This window comes from Phallusia mammillata, chromosome 3 (genome assembly GCF_965637545.1).
Source record: "Phallusia mammillata chromosome 3, kaPhaMamm4.hap1.1, whole genome shotgun sequence".
Lineage (NCBI taxonomy): Eukaryota > Metazoa > Chordata > Ascidiacea > Phlebobranchia > Ascidiidae > Phallusia > Phallusia mammillata.
In genome coordinates this window covers 8,431,224-8,449,589 of record NC_137254.1, presented here as the reverse complement: position 1 = coordinate 8,449,589, position 18,366 = coordinate 8,431,224, and the positions used below count along the sequence as shown (strand labels likewise).

The 18,366-nt window shown below is 39.7% G+C and overlaps 1 protein-coding gene and 1 pseudogene across 1 annotated transcript; one reads left to right on the top strand and one right to left on the bottom strand.

The window, feature by feature from the left end:
* Positions 1 to 1,407: 1,407 nt before the first annotated feature.
* Positions 1,408 to 4,719, top strand: LOC145219434 (uncharacterized; annotated as a pseudogene).
* A 7,762-nt stretch (positions 4,720 to 12,481) lies between these two features.
* On the bottom strand, positions 12,482 to 14,740 carry LOC145217587 (uncharacterized). Its single transcript, XM_080084867.1, has one exon. It carries the CDS (start codon positions 14,201 to 14,203, stop codon positions 12,932 to 12,934), a length of 1,272 nt encoding a protein of 423 aa, XP_079940993.1. The 5' UTR covers positions 14,204 to 14,740; the 3' UTR covers positions 12,482 to 12,931.
* Positions 14,741 to 18,366: the final 3,626 nt, after the last annotated feature.

Sequence of the window (18,366 nt, the reverse complement as noted above, 5' to 3'; positions counted from 1 at the left end):
TCCAAAAAAATAATAATAATTTAAAGTTTATTTTCATGAAATCTTAGCATTTAACAGGATACAATGCCTGTGTTTTGCTTTGCCTAATATAAGATTTTATAAGCAGACAGCATTCAGAAATAGTATATCCATTATGAAGACAAGAACATATTTTCTACAACATTGGCAAACTAAAAGTCGAAGTTTAGAAATGAAATTTTGCCAAATATACACAAATAGACCATAACTAAAAGCTGTAAAATCAAAAACCAAAGGTAATATTCAAAACTTTGAAATACTGACATAAAAAACCTACAAAAACTACGTTTATTAAACGCTGAAAACAAACAGTTTTTAATTTTAATCCTCAACTTTAAATGCTGACGAGCCAAAATCCGATTACTCAGCAAACTTTATGCTGACTCATCGTAACATGATGACTGGCAAAATTTGAAGCATTTTTTGACTTCCGTGAGAAATAAAGTAATCTATTTTTACTTATTCATGTTTTATTTTTGCCAATAAATAAACCGCTGACAATACGAAGAAAGATTTGTTGATGTTTAATGCAAATATATCCCTGTCATTTGTTATGGAACTAATTTAATGATATTTTCGAGTAGTTCATTTTGCTGGTTTCTTTTTCTGTCGAAACCCACCTATTCCCTAACACGTGTCGTTAGTATTTAGGCCCCCCTCGACCAAAGTATATATAAAACACAAGTAGTCCAACATTGTTACGCGTGTAGCGGTTACAACACTATTGTGCAATGTTTATGAAAACGATTGCATGTTATTTCGCAATAACGTTTCACACCACGAAATGGAAAAGTTTACCCTCATTTCTGCATAGACTAATGTTTATATTTCCGTTTCTATGGTAGTCATAAGTTATTTTCAGCCATTTTTCGGGTTCCAGAAAGATCTAACAGTAAACATAGTGTTTATTCCCTTATGACACATATTTCCGTCGGTATTTGCAATGTTTCCGCAGTTGTGATTCGTATTAGAACGCGTCGGTTCCACCCTGTGAAGAAGCATATGGTGTTCACCAAAAGGCGCTATGGCACTATAAATTACATGGCTACCTTAAAATAAATAATATAAGTATATGAGAAAAAGAATTCGTACACCGGCCAAGGTTTCACATTGTTATATAAGCGTAGACTTTGATGTTTTCGCCGTTCTATTTTGGAATTCTATTTCTCTTCTATTTGTGGATTCTATTTGTTCCTGCTATTTCCACCGGGAAAGCGGCTATTTTGGGGATTTTTGGTTTCTATTTTTATCCCATGTGGATGTGTAGCTGATTTGAACGTTCGCCTTTAACGTTATTCAAGAATACAAAGAAAGAAGAGAGATATGTGTGGCTGTTAATCAGTCAGCTGTTATTGAGATGCAAAGATCAGACTCTCCAAACAATTTTCAATGAACATCATAGTTTACATTGTAGCCGCCATTCACAAGTCGTCATCGAGGCAGGCTGGTGCTTCAAACTGGTACCCCAGAGGTTCGAACTTGCCAAATTCCTTTCCCGAGCGAGCCGACATATTGGTCATCTACGAGGCTGCTGAGATTTCGTGGGACTCAACTGAAGACGAGGAGATTTCGCATTCAGAATACCTGGTGCATTCCATTCACATCTACGCGTTCGCGTCATCGGATTTCATAACCCTTGATTAAAGACTGAACACCAGACAGACCAACAAATCACGGAAAATGAAACGACCTTTGACTCCCAAACGCATCAGGACACGCTCTCCTGCTCCAGTGATCTCCAACAACCGCCTGCAGAGACAGCACTCCTCCAGAACAAGTCGATCGAACACCAAGATCACGGAAATGGCATTCACGCGATCGCGCCGACTGACATCTTTTCCTCTGTTAAGTAAGTGCGTGTGAAATCTGCACTTGACAATTTTCTGTGTTGTAAAATATATATTTTATTCGCTTAATAACACTTTTCAAGATAAATTAGTTATGTTTATTCATCGATGTATGTTGCATGTTAAGCTGTGTGCGTGTATATAACTTATAATTCAGTAAAAATTGATATATATTTTTTGCTAGTGTCACGTGTGCTTCGATGTGTATCACCGTCAATTTATGTTTCACGTTTCATGTCAACGGTTTTGTCAAGCCGGAAACGTTCTTGTTTTGCTACTAACGCTGCATGATATATATTGACTCCCTGGCTTGAGCTGTTTAATAAAATTACACATTTTCCACACACAAATTTAACATGTTAACGACCAACCTGTCAAAACAAGTAAGCTCAGTTACGCTGAAGACAATTGCCCAAACCCAAGAAAACAAGCATCCTGACCGAAACACGACGTCGTTCTACGCCATATTTGTCTGCATGGTGCATACCACTTCGAGCATCGAGCTCCATCTGTTCACAAGTCTACAAACAGACATTTCGAGCCACGAGCTCCAACTATTTTCAAGTCTACAAAAGACATTTCGAGCAACAAGCTCCAACTATTTTCAAGTCTACAAAAAGATATTTCGAGCAACAAGCTCCAACTATTTTCAAGTCTACAAAAAGATATTTCGAGCAACAAGCTCCAACTATTTTCAAGTCTACAAAAAGACATTTCGAGCAACATGCTCCAACTATTTACAATTCTACGAATTATGAGCTAAGAGCTCCAACTACTTACAAGTCTACAAAAAGACATTTCGAGCAACATGCTCCAACTATTTACAAGTCTACAAAAAGATATTTCGAGCAACAAGCTCCAACTATTTTCAAGTCTACAAAAAGATATTTCGAGCAACAAGCTCCAACTATTTTTAAGTCTACAAAAAGATATTTCGAGCAACAAGCTCCAACTATTTTCAAGTCTACAAAAAGATATTTCGAGCAACAAGCTCCAACTATTTTCAAGTCTACAAAAAGACATTTCGAGCAACATGCTCCAACTATTTACAATTCTACGAATTATGAGCTAAGAGCTCCAACTACTTACAAGTCTACAAAAAGACATTTCGAGCAACATGCTCCAACTATTTACAAGTCTACAAAAAGATATTTCGAGCAACAAGCTCCAACTATTTTCAAGTCTACAAAAAGATATTTCGAGCAACAAGCTCCAACTATTTTCAAGTCTACAAAAAGATATTTCGAGCAACAAGCTCCAACTATTTTCAAGTCTACAAAAAGATATTTCGAGCAACAAGCTCCAACTATTTTCAAGTCTACAAAAAGACATTTCGAGCAACATGCTCCAACTATTTACAAGTCTACAAACGATATTTTTGAGTCCTACATTTACGACTCAGCCTAAACATTTAGAAGACGGCTGTCAGACATCTTATACTTTCAATGCCAATCTACACAAATAACGGCATTACTGGCTGGGGCCAGTGCGCACATTTCCCCAAGCCAGATATTATCCTACCTGAAGGGAAAGCCCACTGCTGCGATAACGCACGGCGACATACTCTTAGAGACCGCTTGTACCACATCAAAAATGCGTTTGTTGCGAAGTCTGCGAATAAAGAATAGCAATTACTTTGCTACAAGGCCTCTTTTCGAAAAAGTTCATACTGGCCAGGTGAACAACGACGAAAAGACCTACCAACTTTATGACCAGAGTAATGTTTTCCCAGACCTAGTTTACAAGGAAACATTTCGGCCCAACCGAATGTTCACTTTCAAAGTTCATAATACTTATTACTTATTCGTCAATTATACTCTTGCAAGAGTCGAAACCAATATCCAGCTACTTTCTCCTATTATCAAGATGATAAATGAATCTTTTCAATCTTATGATTTCGTTGAAGCGGCCCAGCTTCTTAAATATATACCTAGTGAAAATCGCGCGTTATCGGATGTTCTAGCCGTCCTCTCAAGCACTCAACTAAACAACGAACGAATGAATATCTTCTTCGATTCACAAACTAACCTTTCCACAGAAGGGGGATTGATGACAAGGTTCTGCCGCAAAATCTTCTCAAGTCAGCTTTCATCACCCTTTTATCTTCTGTGACCAGTCCTGCTGCAAATGCATTCCTCTCCTTCCTCGTTATCCAAGCTTTGTTCTGGGGAATAGCCTTGTCCCTGTTAACATTAAAGCATCTTTTTCAACGTATTCAACCTATAGCAAGACCAAAAATCAACCAGGCAGTTGCAGAATTACAACGCCGCTGGAATTTACGTCATCAACAACAAAACAACGATGACGACACGAATGGACAGTCTCAGGAAGCGATTAACACAGAACCAGAAGCCTGAAATACTGTTCCCAGACTAGTTGCTGAGCGAACAGCATATGTTACACTATACTATATTAAACATTTCACACATTCAGCTAAGCCTGAACGTAATATTACTCTAGCCGTTTGGCAGATCATACCACAACACATTAACTTTAACGTTTCACGTTTGTCATTCTGCTAGAATAGTCAACCAAAATTTGCTTAAGGAAAACCAATATATATATCTTATTCGTGAATATTACTAACTTTGTTTTTGCATGACAATTTCTTTTTGCATGTACAATTGTTTCTTTGTTTTCGCCTTTCTCATTCAAGTGCAGAAACCCCTATTGTGTCTCCACTACAAAAATATATAATCAATGCTTGTATATAAGGCTAAAAACTCAAAATTCGAAACCTGTGGAGATTTCAATAACACACATTACTTGTTGTATGAATTTGCATTGTATTTTTCCGCCCATTCCTTTTTAACAATAGTGTAAAAGCAATATATTTATACAAGAATCGCATATACTTATAAAACTAAAAAAAAAAAAAAAAAAAAAAAAAAAAAAAAATATCATAGCTATCAAACCGCATTATTAATCGATAAAACATTCTGGTGTGCAATTTTGTCAAATTATGTTTCGCCAGTCTATACTTATACATTATATTCTTTGCTTCCAACCTTGTCTTGACGACGTTTATTATTTTCCTTACGATATTTATTCTAAGAGCCGAAGAGTCAAACCCTTATTGACAAGATATATAATTATTATGTTCATTTTCCGTCTTTAATTGTGCATATTTTTCCCAACGTATAAATCCCCACGTTACAGCACCTACCGCCATCTATTGACCAATCTCTCTTGTCGCGTGTCGCTAACGACCATTAATATTGATAAAATGTGTTTTTCATTCAAACACATTGTGCATCCTTTTTGGGGGGGAGCTTTTTGTAGCGGTTACAACACTATTGTGCAATGTTTATGAAAACGATTGCATGTTATTTCGCAATAACGTTTCACACCACGAAATGGAAAAGTTTACCCTCATTTCTGCATAGACTAATGTTTATATTTCCGTTTCTATGGTAGTCATAAGTTATTTTCAGCCATTTTTCGGGTTCCAGAAAGATCTAACAGTAAACATAGTGTTTATTCCCTTATGACACATATTTCCGTCGGTATTTGCAATGTTTCCGCAGTTGTGATTCGTATTAGAACGCGTCGGTTCCACCCTGTGAAGAAGCATATGGTGTTCACCAAAAGGCGCTATGGCACTATAAATTACATGGCTACCTTAAAATAAATAATATAAGTATATGAGAAAAAGAATTCGTACACCGGCCAAGGTTTCACATTGTTATATAAGCGTAGACTTTGATGTTTTCGCCGTTCTATTTTGGAATTCTATTTCTCTTCTATTTGTGGATTCTATTTGTTCCTGCTATTTCCACCGGGAAAGCGGCTATTTTGGGGATTTTTGGTTTCTATTTTTATCCCATGTGGATGTGTAGCTGATTTGAACGTTCGCCTTTAACGTTATTCAAGAATACAAAGAAAGAAGAGACATATGTGTGGCTGTTAATCAGTCAGCTGTTATTGAGATGCAAAGATCAGACTCTCCAAACAATTTTCAATGAACATCATAGTTTACATTGTAGCCGCCATTCACAAGTCGTCATCGAGGCAGGCTGGTGCTTCACGCGATAGAGCTTCATAGACGCCATTTTGTGTCCAAGTTAATACATCAGGTATTGAGAAAAACACATAAATTTTCTGATTTTAGCAAACTGGTTGGCTTTAACGCGAATTGGGTAGGCCAGATCGAACAAAACTTTTGGGTTTTAACATTTCTTTGCCCTCGACTGGTCCCAACAACGTTTCTCTGGTGAGCTCCCGCCACATAACGCTTCATAATACGGCGTAGCTGCAGCGCGTTTAGTCATGTTATCCACCATTTTGTTTAGTCATGTTCCACCACATGCACTGTAGGCTAACGTTTCAACGTAGCGCAGTTATTTGCGGCTTGGTGATCGTTCAGTGCAATTGTGTCGCTATGTGTTCTTTCACCAAGCGAAATAAACTTCACTCAAATGAAGCCTTCTTTGTTACAACACGGCCAACTCAAAAATAAACGATCTGTGTAACTATAGGGCACATAAAGTTTTTGTGTCAATAAATCACTATTTAATTAATACTTAAATACTAAACCGTTAAAATGTGGTAAATTGGAAGCACTATATGCGCGGATACATTAAACTATGTAAAATGACGAACATAACGGCCCTAATAGACTTGAAAAGTGACATGCTTTAATTCAAACGTTTTGGCAAATGCTCAAGCCTTCATCATTTAACTATGAGGGGCTACTTAAGTTACAGCCGTTTAAAAACATTTAAATTAAATGAGAGGCAAATAAAAGGTGTGGCTCAATACGGCCATTTGGACCGTCATATGTTTGTACAAAAATGCAATGTAAAGACAACGACACATATAAAATTTTGACCAATGCAAAATAGCAAAACACAGAAAAGTTGTGGTTTTTGAAGCAATTTCAGTGCTATTTTTGGGCCAGTGTGGAGTTTTCTTAACAACAAATTCAGGTTCGGACATCAGTTGAAAGGTTTTTGTAACATGTAACTCTCAATTAGAACATTAGATTGTACAAATATATTTTGGCTTTAAACTGTAACGATATAAATGAGCACAGCAGAGCATTGTCGGCCTAGCTGCGTTACAATACGCGGTCGGCACAGTTAGATGTAGCGACATCGTTAACAGGATAAGCGTCGCATCTGTATTGATCCGGTTTGAATCACCTGCATTGTGTTACGGGGCTTGCGGTGTTTACGGCTGTAAGTCTTAATTAGGACAATGTATGTTATAACGTAGATAAGGAAACCCACTTGACACATACGAAGGTACAGCTGAGAGATAGCATTATAAAAATCAGGGCGCTATAAAGATTCATATTAACTGTTTTATAGTTGACTAAACAAAACTAGCTATCAATTGGCTGAAATCATAAGAATAGAAAATAGACAGACAAGAATATGTGATAATTTGCAAATATGTAAAAAAGTTATTCTTTTAACCAGGGTGTAATTTAATATTTTTCTGAGGTTACCACATTATTATTTTTAGTTTTGTGACGTTGCAGTTGGTAATTTTATATTTATAGACGGGGAGGTATCCTATACTAAATTCATGTGTTTTATTTCTATATGGTAACAAACACAAAAAATATTAAGAATCACTGCATTAAACTGCTGTTGCTGACAGGCTATAATTTTTTTGTGGCATAATCTTGGAATGAATGCATTTGTAAAGCAGTTATAATTGACAGGTTTGCAAACAAAATCTTTCAAACACTGTGATTTTATTTTGAATTCTGTAAAAAAATGGATTCAGTTTTTTTTTGTCATATTTCACTCAAACCTAAAAAAATAAAAAATACGATTAAGATACACTTGCTGAATTTTTTTTTACTTTAGTTTTTTTTTTTGTTATATACTTACAGCCAAAGGTGGCGGTTTAAAGTGTTTCAAAATCCTTAAAAATGGCAAATTATCTGATAAAAATTGCTGTTTTTGTTTCCACTTTGAGTGTATTACATGGAGGTAAGTTGAATTGTTTCGTTTTTTAAAATATAAAGTTGCAAAAACTTGAACACTTAACCGTGTATTGTAATGAGTAATGACATTTTTTGGATAAAACTTGGTCTGCTATAATTAATATCTTTGTCCATAAATATAGAAAAACCTTTTGCAAAACCAATTTTGACAAAATAACCATGCCTTAAGACAGTGGTTCTCAACCTTTCGTGGACCGTGGCCCTCTAAAAGTAACTTTTGGACCTCGTGCCACCCTTCAAGTAACCCTGTAGGACATGTGGCCCCCTTAAAAATGTAAATGGCAATCTCATGTTGGAATTCGGTACTAATTTCGACTTTAAACAGGTCGATTAGAATAAACAAGAATCCGTAATCGTAAAAAACTCAATATAGACAAATAGTATGTGAAATAGTCGATTAAATTAGGGAATAAAGTTAAAAAGGAAATGGGTTTAAGTGGGTGTTTCTGGTGAATCTACACCCGTCGTTTGATTCGGTAGAGCTACTAACGTCATAACTCAGAGTAGACAGGGTTGCTAATTCCGGTAGATGACGCAAAGAGCGCAGTTATTTAAAATTTTCAGTGAAACTGGAGTTGAGCTGCATGGGAACTAATTTTAACAAAAAGAACTAAGATTTTAGGTTGATTTTATTGTTGTTGTTAGACCAACCCTAATAGCCCTAACTGTAAGCAGTTTTTACGCAAATTGCATTTAAATGTTAAAGTATTTGCGTGCGCCACTTACCGGAACTTAGCCAACCTGGCAACTGTGAGTTCCAACGTTAGTTACTCCACCGTTCGATTCAACCTAATTGTTTCAGTAAATGTTCTGAACTTAATAAAGACGATTTGCCATACCGCCATAATAACTCTTCAATATTCTTCGTAAGCCAACACTTTACAAAATTCGTTTAATTCACATAAGACTTCGATGTAATGCACTTTTTGTTAAATCCTTTGTCTTTCTTCTAATATTGGAAACGCATTGTAGTTTCAGATGCAATTTGCGGTCCGCATACACATACTGGGAGTGAATATGATGGCTTCATGGTTGATACATGTGTGAATTTTAAGCTGACTTTCACTTCTACTTTGGGTGCCACCAAAATGGTTGCTTACATACGACTTTTCGAGTTGGCAGCAAACGACTTCTGTTAGGTAAATTTCCGCATGGTAACTTCATTGTTTCACTGTGTTGTTTGATACAACAAACTTATGATCGACATCCTTGAAAAAAATCGGACCAGTCTAAAGCTAAACCATATCCACAATATTTTTAATCGATTTATAAGTTACTGTGATTCTTACACGAAATTTAAATTTGGATCCGTACTCCCGCGACTCCCTGACTTCGTAATCTATTGACTTCATGATTTCGTGACTCCTCTGTTCATCGACTCCGTGACTTCGTGACTTCGTGACTTCGTGACTTCGTGACTCCGTGGCTCCGTGATTCCATGACTCCGTGACTCTGTGACTCCATGACTCTGTGACCCATGACTCCGTGTGTCCGTGACACCGGTCGGTACAGATCCAGTTCGAGATACTAATAATTTTGTTGTAATTCAGGTTTACGAGGGAACTGACAACTCAGGCAATTTGACCGGCATTTTGCAGGGAGGAGGTCCGTCATTTCCTATGGTCTTTACAGGCCCGAATGCTTACATTGATTGTTTAACAAACCATACAACAGTCTCGGCGCAATTCATAATTCATCGGGGTAAGTCAAAGTTGTCGCTAAGATGGAAGGATGGTTGGCGTAACCACCGTGTGATCACAAGGTTGCCGATTCAAATTACGTCTGGACCACCCGAAGAAAAATTCCACAAATCTATCAATTTTAATGAGATTTTAAGGAACCAACACCCAACGGCAAAAATTTACATAGAAAATGCAACTATGAGTTATCCAATATGAAACTAAAACAGACACCAAACATACTATTATCCCGTCAAATGTTTTTTTATTCACAAAAAGGTGTAAACCATTTGTGAAAGTAAACAAAAAATTTGACAACCAACAGATTGCAATGTATTGTAAACTTTAACTAATAGAGCTCTTCTGGCAAATGTATTTTTTGTACCAACGTTTCGACGTTCTATACAGGTCGCCCACATGACGGTAAATAATACTGAACACAAGCTGTACCGCAGTGCACGATAAACAAAGGACAATAGAATTAAACACAATTACGTCACAACGCTTAATGATTGGGCCGCTAATCTTTAAATAGGTCGCTGCAGTACGCAGAAAGCATCACTTATGTTTTGATGTTCACAGTGTTGCCTCGTTGGTGAATATTCCATGCCTCTAGAAATAGACTTTTCCTGTAGTCAGGCTCTCGGACCGCCACAGACGCCGCTTTGCAATCAATGCAGTGGCCTTGTGTTACCGCGTGATTGGAAAAGGCCGACTGCTTCATATTACAAAATGTTTTTTTTTCTCGAGTCATGTCATATTCACCAGCAGTAAACTTCAAAACAGACGTGATGCTTGTAAAGTCGAAATTAGGTCGAGAAATTAGATGACCAAGGTAAAGTTAGACACAAATGTGAAAGATATTAGTACGCCAGGCCTACCAAAGACGTAATACCAAATATAGCAGGTCTCCGAAGGTCTTATTCCCCATATAACAAGGCACAGACTAAAACAACTGGAAAATCTGGAAATACTAACACCATACCCCACGGGACACCCATATTTAGCGTTTTGATAGGTGGCGCAATTCGCATATTTTACATTTAAAACGTTATATCTCCAAAAAATCCTCACGGTTAAGGCTATTAGGATTGAGGTAAGATATTAACATTTAAAAATAAAACTAGCAAAAGAACTTCGTTACTGATGTACATTTAAAAAAAAAAACTTATTTCCCACCCCAATCCTTCTTTTTTTCAGGGGGTTCGAACCCAGGACCTTGGCCTAATGGCCTGGCGCGCCTGACCCATATACAGACATAAAAACCCTGATCGGGATTCGACCTCAACCCTTCTTTTGCCACTAAATAAATAATTCAGCTTTCTACGCCACCCTGTGAAAGTGGGTCGCCAGTAAGGTGGTGTTAATAGCTCTACCAGAAAAACTGCGGTGGCATTCGTACATTTGACATGAGTCTTTTCGGGTTATTCGTTCGACCACCTGAGCTACACAGGCTCAGTGGTGAAACAGCCGAAAGTCGAATCACAACCACCGTTGTCGGATTACAACATACCCATCGTCAAATGTGAAAGCATGCAAATCAGCGGTCTTCAACCTTTTTAGCGAAATCGCCCCTCATTATATTGTTATTTTTTATCAAAGTTCTTGACTCTTGAGCATTTACGTACAATTAGATTTACCCAGCACCACGAAAGCTTTAGTTAACAGTTAAAACCCAATTTAATTGCTACAACAACACTAAGGGAAAATTTCACGCAATTCTAAAAGAAACTTTCACGCAATGCCATGTCGCCTCTGTTGAAGAACCCTATAGTGTAGTTTCAGGCCATTTTTTTCCAATCCGTATTTTTTTCGAAACTAATCGAAACTTTCTTTTGTTTAGTTGTGGAAACTAATTGTGAAGGAGCTCTTAACGAACCACGGACTACTCTTATATCCCCAAACTATCCGTTTGCGTATGCACATATGAGCGTATGCGTGTGGGATATTCAACTAGATACCAGAAAATCCTTGCGGTTTCGATTCCACGACTTTCAACTTGGAACAAGCTTTGACAGATTAACTGTAAGTAATGTCGTTATTTTTTAAATCCAAATTTCTGATAGCTGTTTCTTATCCAAATTGCGCCGTTCGTCACACCACATTTTGTAAAACGCGCCCGTCATTCAGCCTGTCCTCCAAGACGACCCACTCTTGCATAAGCAACGAATGATCTTGTTCAACGATAAAAGGCAACGCTGACGACTAACATCAAGGCGACAACGTCAATAGCATCGGTTTTTCTGTAACCACAAATAACATACATAAGCCATACGTACACATTATGACGTCATAGCGACCATCACAAATTAAACAGTTTCAACAGCACATACAAGGTTTCAAATTAAACCTACATTAATCGGTCATATTTTACATTAGATTACTTCCAAATTACTTGCAATAAGTCCAGTTACGGTAAGAATACACATTAACACAAGTTAAACACAAATCAAATAAGAACACAAAACATACGAACTGTTGGGTAACCAGGGCTTTACTAGCACGCGGCTAGAGGTTCCAACAACTGACAATTCAGCATTTTAGCTATTGCTGTTAACATTTACAGTTTCACTATCAACAAAAAAGACACAAGAAGTAAGGATAAATTTACTTAACTAGACTGCAAACCTAGCAACAAGCGCAGCTCACATGCTCTGTCGCGGATGAATAGCACATGCTCTGTCGCGGATGAATATTTCAATACGTCACGAATAAAGGAGAACTTAAATCAGCCAAGCGGAACAATTAATTCTCGCTGTAACATTGATGTTTAGGGTTTTTGTTGCCGTATATGTTTAAAAATCCGCCTGATGCCTTGTAAAGACCAGTCCTAAACCGCCTATTAACGTATGCCTAAAACAGGGCTTTCAAACATATAACTCTGTCACGTTTCCGTTTTCACGGATACGCAAAAGTTTGGGACTGACTATGGAAGTTCTTTTAACAGCTAACGCTCGTGTACTCTGATCGGCAGCAAACCTCTTCTTTTACATTTATTCACGTCCAACCACAACCAAAACAAAAACAACAATCCAGCACTACTTCGCAGTTATCTCTATCTTCTTCTCTGTTATATTTTTTTATCCTTCGACGGGCGCTCTTATAACGCTGATGCAACAATGAAAAAAGGGTAAAAGGCGCTAACATGCCGTGACGATTTCCTTTAGATAAAACAATGGTGACTAGCATCCCGTAACAGCGCGAACTGATAAATTGGCACATATTAATGAAAACAAAAGAAATGGGGGTGTAAAGCTGCAGCCTCCAACAAAAGACTTGGTACGCACAGCGGACGTCCCGTGGTTGCGAGATATCGTCACTTGAGAACTAGGTCGCAAACTATCCGGTGATGGGGCGGTCTAGAATATTTGTGACACAACCCCGTTTTTAAAATGAGATTTTCTTCAAACAAGAAAATTTCGCGCGATTTAGCACAAATGTTCTAGCAACAGTGCCATCCGAAAGTCAAAGCTCTTGCTTGCTGAAGATATCGCTTTTCCTATCCAATGTTTTCTTTCGTTGCCTTTTCCCTGCTTACGTCTGCACCGGAACCACGTGTGGAAATCCCCCCGGAAGTAACATGGCTTGGAATCTCGGAAAGATGATTCCGCAAATTGGTCACCTGACTGCATTGGTTGTTCCATCTGTAGGTCGGTTGTGATGCACGGCAGGACAGGGATAAATGTGCTTTGAAAGTTGCACTCACTGGTCGGCGCTAAACCTAGACTGCCACCAGTTGGTTCCTCGAGAATATGTTGCAATGAAGAAATATACTGTTTCTCATCCAGCATTTGCACCTCAACACTAGGGCGATTCTGAACCAATTCTTGATCTTGCACATCGTCGACATTATGTGATATGCCGCTTTGCTCCGCCGTCGTCTGGTTCGAAGAAACCGTCTCGTCTCCCTCCACCGAATGCAATTGCGATTTGACCAGCTCCTGCGATAACTCAGCTTGTTGCTCAACGGTCATCGTTTCAGGCGTGGCGTTTTGCCCCACTGAATCGCAGATTTTCGTCGTCTTTTGGTCCAAAGAAACCGTCTTTCTTCCCTCCACTGTATGTAATTGCATTTTGATCAGCTCCTGTGATGACTCTGCTTCGTTCTCATCAGCGCTCGTCTGAATCGTTGCGGTTGGTTCCGTCGATTGTTGAGTCACAGGAATCGGCACTTCCGTAATCTCGTAAGGTGCTGCCACAAGCCCTTTACCCATTGGCCCTGGAATGCGCTCTCGCTCTTCCACCAGGTGGACACGATCCGGGTCGACTGACTTGTTCACACAAAGCTTATGCGCGTATGTCAGGTGCTCTGGACACCCGGCCACATTAGATGTCACCGTGTTTGCTTTTTCTGCACGGCGGTTCATAGCTTCCAGCTCAAGCTCAAGCTTCTTCATAGCAAGCTCGTGCTCCATGGCGCGGTTTCGTTGCCGTTCTTCTCTTTCGGCCTCAAGGTTTTTTTGCTCGATCTCACGTTTTTTTTCTTCGGCGTCAAGTTTCCTCTGCTCGACCTCGGCGTCAAGCTTCCTCTGCTCGGCTTCATCTTCACGTCTTTTCTGCTCAGCCTCCCGATTAATTCTTCGCTCTTCACGTTCATGCTCACGGTCCTGTTTCACCTGCTCCTCAACATACTTGCGTAGCTCTTCGCCAGCGAGCCCCAATTGCTTTCCAATATCCAGATATTGGCTTGCAGACGCCATTGCCGATCTTACAGGGGTTAGTGTTTAACTTCGCGTTTTTGAGTCAGATCCCGGACGAGCCCCCAGATGTCACGTTTCCGTTTTCACGGATACGCAAAAGTTTGGGACTGACTATGGAAGTTCTTTTAACAGCTAACGCTCGTGTACTCTGATCGGCAGCAAACCTCTTCTTTTACATTTATTCACGTCCAACCACAACCAAAACAACAATCCAGCACTACTTCGCAGTTATCTCTATCTTCTTCTCTGTTATATTTTTTTATCCTTCGACGGGCGCTCTTATAACGCTGATGCAACAATGAAAAAAGGGTAAAAGGCGCTAACATGCCGTGACGATTTCCTTTAGATAAAACAATGGTGACTAGCACCCCGTAACAGCGCGAACTGATAAATTGGCACATATTAATGAAAACAAAAGAAATGGGGGTGTAAAGCTGCAGCCTCCAACAAAAGACTTGGTACGCACAGCGGACGTCCCGTGGTTGCGAGATATCGTCACTTGAGAACTAGGTCGCAAATTATCCGGTGATGGGGCGGTCTAGAATATTTGTGACAAACTTATTGTTCAAAATTTGGTTGCCTTGGCATGTAATAAAATATTCGGTATTAGCAGAAAATTTGCTTCAGGACACTATACACCTATTTATCAGTTTCATGAGGAAAATAACTATACAAAAGAGGGTCAATGTAACGCTTTCTTTGGAGTGTCCACCTTTCATGCATGCTTCACACAAAGTGGCAAAACAACGGGGACAACGAATGAAAGGCAACTCGGTTTAATGGTATGGTCAATTCCGGTTTTTATGCAGATGAATAACAAAAGCATATCAAGCAACAATCACACTACAACAAGCAATGAAGTAAACATACCGACTGTTTGGCCACCGGGATTTTGGAGTCAAATATTCCTTTAAAGGCTGAACAAATCCCGAACATAACAATCAGACATTGACAGGTTCAGAACAAAACTACACATTTTAGGAAAAATCTAAGCTTACCAGCAAAAAGATTCACGAATGCCGCTTAATTAAATTCAGCTCAATTTATTTACAATTTCCAGCAGCTAAATAGAAGTATTGTTGTTTAGATTGATGACTTCAATACAAATTATACCCGTCAGCATTTTTTATTGGCGCGTGCGCACACAATTGTAACATATTAGGGGGGACAGAACAACAACCAATACAAAAACGAGACGATAATACACGATCAAATACAAGTAGACCGCTCATGGTTAAAGTTTGGGAAATTAAAACACATTGTTTGAAAACACTTGCGACAAAACGAAAGCCGGAAAACTAGAAAGGCAGACGCGAACTTTTGCTCCCCGATTAAGCGTGAGCACGCGTCTCGATATCTGGTCGCAAAAAAAAAAAATGGCGAAGAAACAATAACGGCGTTCAATAAAACTACAGTAAAAGCGTACGCAAAAGGGAAGTTTCTCATTGGTCCAGGATTGGCCAATTAGGGCCTAAGGTTAAGCAGCTTCGTGCAATGAACTAAGCACAGCAAAAAAGAAAGAAAAACGTAACAATGCTCTTAGCAAAAACACACAGCTATATTCATGAGCCAGTTTGATAGCGCAAATTTAAGCTTATTGGTTGTTAAACTCGTTTCGACCTGTGATTGGTTATCGGGCTGTCCAATAGCGCTGAGGGGGCGCGCTGACGCAATGTAGGCCGTAAGGGTGTACATGGTAAAGGTAAAAAACAGGCATAAAACTGAAACACTATAAAGTTTAAGGCCTTAGTTTTAGATGAAAAACAAACAAAAAACAGTTGAACACGATACAACAACATGAATCAAGTTTGTGGGCTTGTTGAACAAAATCAAAGCTTTAATTGGCTAACAGGGATAGCCGTGAATGCAAAAAAAGCAACAATATGACAAACCGGGCAATAAAGGTGATGTTATCTAATAACGATGTTTTACTTTAAACTGGAGACAAATCTACAAGCAGTGCACGCGCTGAGAAAAGGTTCTATCAGTACGTGTTGATTAAGTTTAGGGTCTGGTTGTACCAGGTTACCGCAGCACCAGCAATAATCGCTACTCCAAGGCACGTAATTACATTACATTTACAACGTTTAAAGTAACTTGCGCATGTAGGGCAAAAGGCGTCCCCATTACCGGGCGGAACATCTACATCCGCGCTAAAATTACATGGCGCAGCATGCTTGGTGCTAAATTTATATCGCTTTTTCGTACCACCGCTTAATGAAGATGGGGAATGAGAAGATTGGACCCTGTAAGAAAGGCCTCCAACTCTTCCTAGGTACTAATAACTACCGATTTTGTCAGAATTCTTACTTCTTTGATGAGGTCTAGGTCGGCCAAAGGAAGACTCGCCAGCTCTGGAGGGTCTTTATTCTTCTTTGGTTCTGTTGCGGCGCCCTTGGAGCTGTCCTCAGAATATTCGGTGACTTTGGCGAAAGCGCTCGTGGCGCGGGCGTCAGGGTCTTGTTGCTCGTTAGCTAGCGATCTAGAAGCTCTGTTTCGCGGGCATTGATATTATCTTCGCCTGCCATAGATGTCTCGGGGTATCGATGAACTTCATCAATAACTAGCGGGATCGGACTCACTGAGATCCCGTCAAGATTTAGGGGTTCTGTCGAGAAGTTCTTTTCATCATCTCGATGTCCAGGGTCGGCGGTCCCGTCGGGAATCTGGTCTGCGCCCGAGGTGGTCTCTTCTACGGGATTCAACAAAGCGTTAGATTCATTCACAATGTCACCTTGAGTTTTCTTGGCTGCTGTTGTCTCAGTGATCGAAGTCGAGGTATGAACGGTATTAGCAGCAGTGTTTTCGGTCAGTATCTTTAATAAATGCCTTTCTCCACCCTTGATCGTGCAGACGAGCGAAATCAACTGATCTCACATTCTTCAATTTGGTGACTACTTCTTAGGCCATTTCACGGGTAAGGCAAGTGAACTCCGTGAGGCCACCTCTTGGTTCTATAATCCCTTCTGGGTTCCAGACAGGAAAGTGAATCTTGTTGAGCATATTGTAGATGAATTGCCTCGTTTTCTAGGAAGTTTTGCGAGTACCTCCGTGTCGCGGTTAAAAGAAGTACGTAACGGTCGAGTGACGATCGGAAATCACTGATGCGTGATAAGTGAGTTGCTTCTGATCGCAGCCAATCAGAGGACTTCAGAGAGTTGTGCGTTTGTGCACGTGGTACAATGAAGGTCCGTACAGCTCTTTCCCTCGCGAGGGCCCTGAGAAGGGCCGGGTTTGGCGAGCTAGAGGCGGTCTTGGGGAGGGCTCTGCTCGTTTCAAGGAAGTGCAGAAAGGGTGGAAAGGGTCGTACAATCTGACACTACGGCTCGATTGTCGGGTAGGGTGTGGGGGTAGAGAACTTCCCTTTGTGGTGAGACACACGCAGGGAAACTAGGTACGGAAGGGTGTAGTCAATTCTCTCAAAAGGCCCTAGTGTTAGTGACCCTGACAAGGGCCCAACGGGCGACTGCGGGAGGGAAGTGGGTGAAAGGTAGAGGGCGCGGCAAGGGAGGAAGTGGGTAAACGTTCTGGAGCCAACTTTCGCGGGAGCCAAATGATATTTGTGAGCCAACAAGATTTTAAAGCAGGGTGGAGTCCGCCTTGAAACAATCAGATGCTTCTCCACCTCCACCCACAAGGGGCAACCGATTATAGTACTGGATGCTTACCTTATGCAAATAGAATCGTCAGCAGTTCACAAACACACACCACGAGGCCAGTTACAAACGATTACAACATACACAGTAGGCAGGCAATTTGGGCTTATAAAAAGGTGCGAAAGCGCGTAAAAATGTTAGATAAAAAAGGTACGTAGCATTGGGTAAAGTTGTTGCGAGGTGTAAAATATACAACAGTTTCCAACATCAGAACACATTAGTAAGACAAGTTAGACAACGCTACATCAGTAAACACAACTTGTCCGTTAAATTTTTACAAGTACAGAAGGACCGGATTTGAATCATCGTTTATGTCGGGTTTATGTTGTTGAATACAAACTGATTCAAGTAGCATACGTCGATAACGGTCCCTTGCTGGGTCAAGTACTTGCGGAGTCCACTACATCGTCTTACGTTTAACCGTTTCTAATGCCAAAATACATTTAACATGATTAAAAATGCCACAACTTCGTGTCGAAATGTCAAAGCGAATTTGTGCCGTTAATG

What these genes read in the sequence shown, in the direction of transcription:
- LOC145217587 (XM_080084867.1), bottom strand. Translation starts at nt 14,203, where the DNA reads ATGGCGTCTGCAAGCCAATATCTGGATATTGGAAAGCAATTGGGGCTC.